Source organism: Hakea prostrata, chromosome 8 (assembly GCF_041222555.1).
Source record: "Hakea prostrata isolate BN-2017 chromosome 8, UWA_Hpros_2, whole genome shotgun sequence".
In the NCBI taxonomy this organism is placed as follows: Eukaryota; Viridiplantae; Streptophyta; class Magnoliopsida; order Proteales; family Proteaceae; genus Hakea; species Hakea prostrata.
Window position 1 is genome coordinate 11,505,936 of NC_142607.1, and position 11,228 is coordinate 11,517,163.

General features: G+C 38.6%; 1 protein-coding gene across 1 annotated transcript; it reads left to right on the top strand.

The window, feature by feature from the left end:
• Positions 1-1,181: 1,181 nt before the first annotated feature.
• LOC149006892 (alpha-mannosidase 2-like) lies at positions 1,182-11,102 on the top strand. Its single transcript, XM_089164673.1, has 4 exons — positions 1,182-1,889; positions 2,172-2,321; positions 4,344-4,376; positions 7,258-11,102. Exons 1-4 carry the CDS (start codon positions 1,323-1,325, stop codon positions 9,994-9,996), a joined length of 3,489 nt encoding a protein of 1,162 aa, XP_089020799.1. The 5' UTR covers positions 1,182-1,322; the 3' UTR covers positions 9,997-11,102.
• Positions 11,103-11,228: the final 126 nt, after the last annotated feature.

Below are 11,228 nucleotides of genomic sequence, written 5' to 3' on the forward strand. Positions count from 1 at the left end.
ACAAGATTCAGGTTGATTCTGGGAAATTTCGATTACCTAGATTCAGGTCGATTCTGGCGATGTCGATTAGTTTCAGTGGAATATGAATTAGAATAGAAGTTATTCTATTGCGGGTTCTGAACCTATCTAGTTGTCACGCTATCAATCTTCACTGAAACAAGTGGAATTAGAAGTAGGGCACCTTTTGCATTTTTTTTCTGGGAAATTGAGATATCCTGGTCAGCTTGGATGCACTACTTATATACTAATAAAAAAGGTTCCATGAGACTCTTTTTGTGTTTTTCTTCCTTTGATTGAGGCTCTATGAGACTTTTAACTTATGAATTGGTCTGTGTTAACCGAACACTATTTATTTTGCTCTTCCTGAGGTAACAACCAAACACCTAATTTAAAAAAAATACATACAGTTAAATTAATAAGCTACTTTTATGTATGAACTTTTATTTATTTGTATATTTTTTTATGGGTAAACACTGATGTAAATCATTCAATATTATTCAGAAATGTCAACATAAAAGGAAGTGCATGGTTTTTAAGATGGGATCCTCCCATAATTTATTTTCTCAGTTGTTAGAAGTGAGTTTTTCCCTCTAAACGCATGATAAAGGGTACAAGGATAATATAATTCGCTAACTTTATGTGTAGATATGGACTTCTTGTAACCTTACCACAAACTAGAACTTAACACCGGAGTCAACAGAACAAGGAAGAAAGATAACAAATGCTTTGGATGGTTGAGATCATTCTTTAGTCCTCATGATTAAGACTTCTACTTCTATGACTTTTATGATTAAGTCTTTTTTATCAGAAAAAGAGGTAATTTTCATAACCCAACTAGGCTAATTTTAACCCTAGAGGATAATGATATAGCAGTTATTTATAATTATTATTTATTAATTTAATTTTATGGGTAATTTCAGTTTTTTTCCTTTTCCTTTTTTGGTAAAATGGTAATGTTTAGTTTGACAAGTTGAAAAAGGGAAATATCGTTGCTTGATCTTTTATAGATACAGTTGAACGCGCAAATGCTTTGTTTATTAGAAAAAAAAAAAAATCGTTCATACCAGAAAAAGATTCGAATCCGACGGCGCTTATCCAGGATTCAGAATCTCGGCTACAGAACACCGTCTATCGTGTAGAATAACGTTTTGCAAGTCTTCGACACGTCGTCTTCTGTTGGACTAGATGAAGATGTAATTTCTAAGTGCAGTTTCAGTGAGAGAGAGAGAGAGAGAGAGACTGGCGAGGGTGGTGTGTGAAAGCTACGAGGCATCAGCACCGCCTGTGATAACAACGAAACAGTTTCAGAGTTGGTTCTAACCATGGCCTTCGCCTCCGGTACCGGAAGCAGCCGACGGGGAGGATGGGCTCAATCACTTCTTCCGTTGTCTTCGAATTCTACCAAATCGAAGCTTCCCAGGAAGTCCCGTCGGAGAACGTCTGTTCGTGATCTCATCTTCACGAACTTCTTCACTATTGGTCTCTCGATCTCTGTTCTCTTCTTCATCGCTGTCCTTTTCCGCTATGGTATCCCAAAGCCTCTCTCTACTCCTTTCAGACACAGAAATTACCGTCAGCCCAAGTTCAGAAAGCCAGTTTATCGAAAACCTGCCTTGTTGGAAGGTGGAAATGAGGTCGCTTCCACTGCTGTAGTCGACATCACAACGAAAGATCTCTATGATAAGATCGAGTTCCTGGATGTGGATGGAGGACCATGGAAGCAGGGCTGGAGGGTTACTTACAAGGGCGATGAGTGGGATACAGAGAAGCTGAAGGTTTTTGTGGTTCCGCATTCGCATAATGATCCTGGTTGGAAGCTCACCGTCGACGAGTACTACGATCGACAGAGCCGGCATATATTGGATACAATTGTGGAGACTCTATCCAAGGTGAATCATTATTTTTGCGTTTACCTTCCGGATTTGATTTTTTTTTTTGGGGGGGGGGGGGGGGGGGGCGGGGAAGAAAAGGGAGGAAAAGATGTGGTGATTATGCTACTAATGTTTTTACTTACTTATTTTATCCCGAAAAATTTGTTATCCAGATGATGCCCTCCTGGATTTCTGGGTTGGTGGAACTAGGCTAATTTGGGATTTGTATTTAACTTGTTCAACACGATTTTCTGAGTTTTAGTTTCTCTAAGGAAACTCTGGAATTGGAATTGTATGTAGGATGAGCGCCGCAAGTTTATATGGGAAGAGATGTCATATTTGGAGAAATGGTGGAGAGATGCCTCAGAGTCTAAAAGACAAGCTTTCCGCAAATTGGTCGAAAATGGGCAGTTAGAAATTGTTGGAGGGGGTTGGGTGATGAATGACGAGGTAACTGAGTCTGCATGCGTGCATGTGTCTTAAATTTTCATTTTATATATGTCCAGCGATACTTGATCTTGGCTTAATATTCTTAAAGGAAGTTTCCATCTTGATTGCATTCATCTTGCTTTCCTGAGTGTTTTGTATTCTTGTTTATATACTGTCAACTGAGAGCTCACCCTGCCACATCTGATGTTGCTTGCAGAAAACAACCTGGAAAACTGTAATCAATTTAGAATGTTGCATTTGATTTTAATGCACACAGACAACCAAATGTTTTACTGTAGATCGACTGACTATCAAGTCAAGGTACTTGAGTGCCACAGTAATAAGAAAAAGGAAGGTTAACATGAATGCCTGTATGGGCCAACATGACTGTCCACAGTCCCATTCACAAAGATTTTAGAGAAAAACAAAAGGGAATATAAAAGAACTTTGCTAGAATTAGGTCAGGCTCCAGATGCTAGCTGAATTGTCTGTCCTAATGCTACTAAAAACATGAGGTTGGTATTCATCCAAAGAAGAAGAAAAAAAAATCATGAGGTTGGTGGTTTAAGACCACCTTAGTAACTTTCTAGTGGGAAAAGATTCATGGCTAGTTGCAAACTCAGTGTTACATTCATAATGGCAAGGGTGAAGATTTGATTCTGTTTAATGAGGAGCAGGAAGTAAAAATGTATCCAATGAGTACCATGGTTTTTATTCTGAATTTTAAACTTTGATCCTTTTCATGATTTGTCAGAAAATGATGTCATGGTTTACTAGTTGATGGAACAGGTGTCATTTGGGAAGCTATCTGGTGATTAGCCTACCTCATTTTATATTCTTTAAAATCTAACTTATGCAGAAAGAAAATACAAATTAAGTTATAGACTTTACCTATTCCCCTGTGAGAATTTACAATTAGATTATATAAATGGTAAAATTTATTTACCATTTACTTGAAACTGCACAGAAACAAGAAGAAGCAGATATTCTTTCTGGGGCGGAATAATTCTTCTATGAGATCCAAGAAAGAGGAAAATGATACAAGCCTCTAAACAGGATTGAAGATGGGCCATAACCATCAACCATCCTAAGGCTGCAAGAAGGAATTACTAATAAATGTTACAACCTCACAAAGGAATGGTAGATCTGATGGTCAATCTTCAAATTTATAATATTCATAAATTTTTTTCCAAAGGAATGCTAGACCAAAACCAGAGTGTCGGCTGGAGAGCCACTTGGCCCTTACTTTGCTACATCATCCTTGATCTCATAAATGTTCTTAATCTCCAGGGAATGAGAACTTTGAATGGCCAGTAACCGAAAGTAAATAATAAAAGTTGGATCTTCTTAGCTCTCAACCAGAATCTCTTCCGTTGCCTATCACGTTGGCTGCAATGCCAAATCACTTTCCACCAAATTCTTGGGTGAGAATTTTGTAACAAATAATAGTTGGATATTGGTTAACCATTTTTGCCTTCCCATGATGCTGCTGGATCCTTTCTTTTCTTGATTCTCCAATGCCACGCTTTTCAGGTAAAGACAAATTTATTAAATAAATAGGAGTATTTTCTTCTGTAATTACGACCATTTATATGTTCAAACTAAACAGGGCCAATTAATTTTATGAAAAATCATAAATTCACTGACATATTTTTACTTGCTTGTGCACGTCATCGTGTTAAAAAGAGGAGTGAGGGGGGGGGGGGGGAACCCTTCTGGGTTAAGTTTATCAAATACAGCTGCTACCTGACCTTTTTTTTTGAGGGGTAGTTACTTTGGTTTTTGATGGTACAATTGTCTCTTAGTTCTAGGACTTTGCTTGTTGAGGATGTGATGCTAATCAACGTCATATTTATTTATTTTTGAGGCGTATCAATCTGATTTTTTGATGGCATAACTGTCTCTTGGTTTAATTTCCTTGTTATTTTTTTTATGGTGAGACAGACTGATTTTTGATTGCTTGTAATAATGTCTGTGTGATTATGTATTATTTTTATATCTTTAGGAATCTCATTTCATCTAATATTTTTCTTTTTCACCCAGGCTAATTCACATTATTATGCGATAATCGAGCAGGTAACTCAGAAGAACTTTCTTTACTATTCTTTTTGTGATATGTGGTGGCTTCTTTGTTTCTATTTCAGCTGTTATTTGTTCTAGGATTCACCGCACAGATGTGTTTATGTAGCATCACTGTGATTTTAATCATTCTTTGCACTGTATTTCGTCAATGTACTCTCTAGGACTTGGTTCTTATTCATGAAAAAGAAGATGCTATCCTACAAATGTAGTACTATATTTACTTTCTTTGGCATGTTATGGTTATGGTTATCAGCTGAATTCAACTGAACTTGTCTTCTCATACATTCTATGTTGAGCATAGTTGCCAAATCGGCAAGGCGAACAAAGCGTTGGGGGGGGGGGTTTCGGTTAGGTAAATAGGCGATAAAGCGGTGCCTAGGCAGCAACAAGGCGACAAAAGCGGTTGGGTCAAAAAGTTTCAATATAACTACTTTTCAATACAACTACTTTCTATAATAAGCTAATCAAATATTCAATAGTCACATTCATCCCAAAAAAAAAAATTTCAAGAATCATAATTATGAAAAATAATTCAAAAAAAGAACACAAACATAAGTTCATCTCATCAAACCATGGTTGTCAAAGCATTTGCCTAGGCATTTACTGATTCATTGATTCTTGATGTTGAGTATGGCTTATGCTTTACATTCTGTTGCCGGCGGGGGTGTGGGGGCAGCGCCCCCGGAGCAAAAAATAGGTTCTATGTCACTTTGGGCCTTGGAATTCCTTTGCAGATTGGTCGTCAATTAAGTGGTTAAAAAAAAGCGGTTGAAAAACTGCTTTGCTGCCTAGGTGGACGCTTTGACAACTATGATGTTGAGGGTCTACTTGAATATTATTCTGTATTCACTTCATTTAGGTATCCATTATGGGAGGAACTTTGGGTTGGATAAGGTCTTTGCATTAGGAAGAATAATTTATGTATTGTACTACATATGCTAGGTTTTATTTGTATGTTCTTTGAACATTTTAGAGTCTCATCTGGTGATAAGCATTGGTATTATCAGGAGCCACTTTCAAGTGACGTGTGTCCCATAAATCATGAAGTTTGAGATAACTATGCAATATGAGTGGACCTGTACAATTCCAAATGCATAAATTTGTTCATTTTGAGGCAGCTTTGAGTTGAAATAAGTTATAAATGATGTGGAGGTTTCTGATCAATGCATTGATCTGTAGATCATTTAACTCAATTCTGAAACTGGGAGGACCTCATGGCTTCTGGTTGTTCGGAAAAAGAAGCATACAGATTTAGGTTTTGTGCCTTACAGAAAGTATTTTTGAGATAGTGGCTTATAATCCTGAAATATGTTGCTAGCTTGTTACTTACCATCTAAGATATCCAGAGACAGTTGTAGATCTAGACTTGCATAATGTAATTGTAGTTGCGCTTGCTTTGAAGTAGCAGTTTTCTTTTTCTTTTCTTTTTTTGATATATAGAAATGCCAAAGGCGTATGGAGCTTTCAGCTGGTACATCTGGCAGAATGCTTGGCCTGTAGAAGCAATACCTGAATGGTGAGCTTTCTGGGTTGGCCTTGCTTGATCCTCGCAAGCATCAGTGACTCAGTGCTCATGGAGCAATCACTACTGCTATACCACACATGGTCATGCTGGTTGGGGATTTTTTTATTATTATTTTAAATTTGGATTTATTTCCACTCGAATATATCTTAAGACTTTTTTTTTGGTTTTTTAATTCTAGTTTTTTTTTTTGTTTGTTAATTTATATGCTATTTCTGTGACATGATGTACTACAAAGTATTGATTTTATACATGAAACTGAATTAGAAGTTTACTATTTTTGTGAGTGGTTTGATGTACTACAATGAATTGATTTTATATCTCTGCTAATAAAAATTACCATTAATAGTAGCAAATAAGAATGCTTAAGAGGAAGTGAGAAACTTTTCTGCTACAATTTCCTGTGCCAATGACATAATTGAGGTTATGAACTTATGATATTAGATATGTAAATCATTATGCTGTATTTTTTGGGTGTGGTTAGGGAAACAGTGTCAGTTATTACTTTGAACTTTTGATTTCTCATTTGTTAATTGCTTTTATAAAATGCAATTTAGTTAGTCATGTGAATAATATAATTTACAGTGAAGTTTTCGTAATTTATTCAGAAGGCTGCATCTTTATACATAATGTTGGTTGTAAGTTACTTCTTCCACCCCACCTCCAGGTGCTTTGGCTGCCCTTTGTGTCTCTAAGCATGTAATGCATCCCACCAGATATAATTGTTGTGAAAGGTTTTCTGAACAGCAAATTGGTGTTAGGAGTAAAACTCCTTGATGCAGTGAGTGCAGTTCATGGCCAGGAGTGGGAAGGGAGTTTACTCCCACATCAGTTGGGTAGTTTGTGCTTGCTGGGGTTGTAATCTTACAAAGGACCATTCCACCCTAAAGGCTTTTTAATTCGTTGCTGTCACTTGGAGGCTCATGACCCAAAGCTGGGTGGAGTTGGTGCAATGAGTGCATGCTCTATGATCAGGAAGGGTCGAGCAGTTTAGTCCTACATCAATCATGTACTGTGTGCCTTCCGTGTGGCTTGAGAAGGGCCTTTCTTCCCCAAAAGCTTAGGCTTTTAGGTTGGAAGCCATTGCTCTTGGAGTTCTATGGGTTTTACATTTCTGCTGACTTGCTGCTTAAACTCATGGTTTTATAGTTTCTGGCTTTTCTGCTGTATGTTGTGTTATAGAAATTATTGCTCTTCCTTCTATTTATGTCCTATTTAGCCTTGTAATGTCTAATTTTGATTTAGGTTTCTTTTAAATTTTCTGCACACTAATATATTCTTGTCCAGCTATTTTTATAATTCTGTAAGCTGACTTCTGAGCCTAATTAAGATTCTCTATTTACATTGTGCCAGATGACAGAAGGCAATATGTGGTTAAATAACACCATTGGTGTTGTTCCAAAAAATGCATGGGCTATAGATCCATTTGGTTATTCACCTACTATGGCATATCTTCTCAGGCGTATGGGTTTCGAGAACATGCTTATTCAGAGGACCCACTATGAGCTGAAAAAGGAACTTGCTGTACATAAGAATTTGGAATATATATGGAGGCAGAGCTGGGATGCTGAGGAAACCACTGATATTTTTGTCCATATGATGCCGTTCTATTCCTATGATATTCCACACACATGTGGGCCTGAGCCTGCTATCTGCTGTGAGTTTGACTTTGCACGAAAGCGTGAATTCTCTTATGAGCTATGCCCATGGGGGCAACATCCAGTTGAAATCAGTAAGGATAATGTGCAGGAGAGAGCACAAAAACTTTTGGATCAGTACAAGAAAAAGTCAACTTTATACAGAACAAACACCCTTCTTGTTCCTCTTGGGGATGATTTTCGTTACGTCAGCATCAATGAAGCAGAAGCTCAGTTTAGAAATTACCAGTTGTTGTTTGATTATATCAATTCTAATCCCAATCTGAATGCTGAAGCAAAGTTTGGTACTCTGGAAGATTATTTCCAAACACTTCGTGAGGAGGCAGATAGGTTTAATTATTCCCTACCTGGTGAGGTTGGCTCTGGACAGGTTGCTGGCTTTCCCTCATTATCGGGTGATTTTTTTACATATGCTGATCGCCAACAGGATTACTGGAGTGGGTATTATGTCTCTAGGCCTTTCTTCAAATCTGTTGACCGTGTTTTGGAACATACATTGCGAGCATCAGAAATGATGATTGCATTATTACTAGGATACTGTCAGAGATTGCAATGTGAAAAGTTCACCACTAGTTTTTCCTACAAGTTGACTGCTGCAAGGCGGAATCTAGCCCTTTTCCAGCATCACGACGGGGTGACTGGCACAGCTAAGGATCATGTAGTAGTCGATTATGGAACACGGATGCATATATCTCTACAGGACTTGCAAATTTTCATGTCTAAAGCTGTTGAAGAACTACTTCGTATCCGACTCGAGAAATCAGACCAGAATCCGTCTTTGTTTGAGCCAGAGCAGGTGCGATCAAGGTATGATATTCAACCGGTACATAAACTAATTGGTCCTCCAGAAGGCAGTGCACAGTCAGTGGTCTTCTTTAATCCCTTGGAGCAAACAAGAGTTGAAATTGTGATGGTAATTGTTAATAGTCTAGATGTAACTGTTTTAGACTCAAATTGGTCATGTGTCAAAAGTCAAGTTTCTCCTGAGTGGCAGCACAACAAAGGCAAGATTTTCACTGGGAGGCATCGTCTTCATTGGCTTGCTTCTGTTCCTGCATTGGGTTTGCAAACCTACTACATTGCTAATGGATACGTTGGATGTGAAAAGGCCAAACCATCTAAGCTAAAGCATTTTGGATCTTCTAATGAGCTACCCTGTTCTCTGTACCCTTGCTCAAAATTAGATGGTGATGTAGCAGAAATCAAGAACCATCATCTGACACTTACCTTTGATGCCAAACTTGGAATGTTGCATCAAATGCACAATAAGGATGGCTCAAAAACCGTGGTGGGAGAAGAAATAGGCATGTACACTAGCCCAGGAAGTGGTGCATACCTGTTCAAACCTAATGGTGAAGCTCAGCCAATTGTTGAAGCTGGTGGGCAGATGGTGATATCAGACGGACCTTTGATGCAGGAATTTTACTCCATCCCAAATACAACATGGGATGAATCCCCCATCTCCCATAGCACTAGAATCTATAATGGAGAGAGCACCATACAAGAGTTTCTTATAGAGAAGGAATATCATGTCGAACTTCTCGGTGACTACTTTAATGACAGGGAGTTGATAGTTAGATTCAAGACGGGAATTAACAACAAACGGATATTTTATTCTGATTTAAATGGTTTTCAGATGAGCCGAAGGGAGATGTATGATAAGATCCCTCTGCAGGGAAATTACTACCCGATGCCCTCCCTTGCGTTCATGCAGTGTCCAAAGGGTCAACGGTTCTCTGTCCATTCTCGTCAATCACTGGGTGTTGCAAGCCTTAAGAAGGGTTGGCTTGAGATTATGCTGGACCGCCGTCTGGTCAGAGATGATGGCCGTGGTCTTGGGCAAGGGGTCATGGATAACCGTCCTATGAACGTTTTGTTTCATATTCTGATGGAATCTAATATCTCTGCAACAGCAGATCCTTCTTCTTCAACTCTCCCCTTCAATCCGTCACTTCTGTCCCATCGTGTTGGATCCCACTTGAACTATCCAATGCATGTATTCACTGCTAAGAAAGCACAGGAACCATCTGTGCAGCTCCTACCTACGTCCTTCTCCCCTTTGTCAGCTTCATTGCCCCATGATTTTCATATTGTTAGTTTCAAGGTTCCGCAGCCTTCAAAGTATTCTCACCAGCTCAGTGGAGACTCTAGATTTGTTTTAATGGTACAGAGGCGACAATGGGACTCTGCATACTACTGTCAAAAGGGCAGGTCCAAGTGCTCAATTATGGCTGATTCCCCTGTTAATCTGTTTTACATGTTTAAAGATCTTGCAGTACTGAATGCAAAAGCAACTTCCTTAAATCTCTTGCATGATGATACGGAATTACTTGGGTATATTGAGCAGGTGGGAGACATGGCACAAGAGGGACATGTTACTATATCACCCATGGAAATACAGGCATACAAACTGGAATTGAGGTCCCAACAATGAGTTTTGAAGACTGATCTTTCTTCATTTATGTGGCTTTGTGTTGCATTTGAGCACCTGCCTGTTAGGTTCAGTTTTTTACTTGATCTTCCAATTGAGCTGATTCTTAGGCCGGTTAGAAGGGGTGAGTTATATCTTCATTTCGCCAACTCTAGATTGAATGGAAGATCAACATAAGCTAGCTGTCTGAGTTGCACATTGTCTTGGAATATCTTATCCAGTTGAAGCTGTAGTAGGCAAATAGTGGCAGTTGTGAGGCCATTTCAAGTTTGATAAGAGAGAGACACTTGATGAAGTATGGAAGGCTTGCTCAGTTCAGTCAGTCGGACAAGAATGTTTTCCTTTTTGCAAGTTCGCTACACCTTGAATCTTGTTTTGTCCGGGAGATTCTGCTTCATTGAACGAGCGCCATGTACCAGTAAAAATGATGTAAACAATTACAATCATTTTGATGCACTGTAAAATACGAGTTTTGTTACTTTTCGTTTCTTCGTCATCAGGTAAGATGTATGCAAGCTCTAGAGAAAGATGGTGCATGCATGCTTCAATGGTAGTTTTGTTTGGCTTCTTGGTTTAACCCTAATGTTTAGTTGGCTTTTTTGAGCCCCTTGAAATTCATGACTACAATCATTAAACATGATCTATTGATCTTCCTACGTAGTCAGTCATGGACAATCCAGTGGAGAAGCAAAATGTTGTTGTGGAGTTTGACTATTTTTGCTTATAATGGCTTTTAAATTTTACTAGGGTTTGAACATGAATTTTTCAGTGGTGATAAGTGGTAACAGCCATTACAATGTAGTAGGGATTCTCTCTCTGGCTTGGTGAAAATGTCTTGATGTCTTCTGGTGAGCATGTGCCACAAAGTTCAGGGAAGCAATAGCCAACTTTGTTACCTGAAAAAGGAGTACACAAGTGCAGTCAACCCTGGAGTTCCCAAAGAACTATTGTGTGTGCATGTTACGTTAAACTACCTAGATACCCTTAACATATATAGGGTAATCTTTTGAAAAGTTCAGAGATGATAGGGTTTATATGATCAGAAAACGAATAAAAATGAGAAGAAGAGAGAAAGAGCAAGTAATTTTCCAATTTTGAGAGATCAAGATTCAATTATCGGCGTTGCTGCAAGTGTGAGAGATCGAAGAAGGAAATGGAGATGGAAGGGAGAGGAAAGGAACGGAAATGGAGAGAGGAGGGGCAAAACGTGCTAACTAACCAGTCGAGTTTTTTGA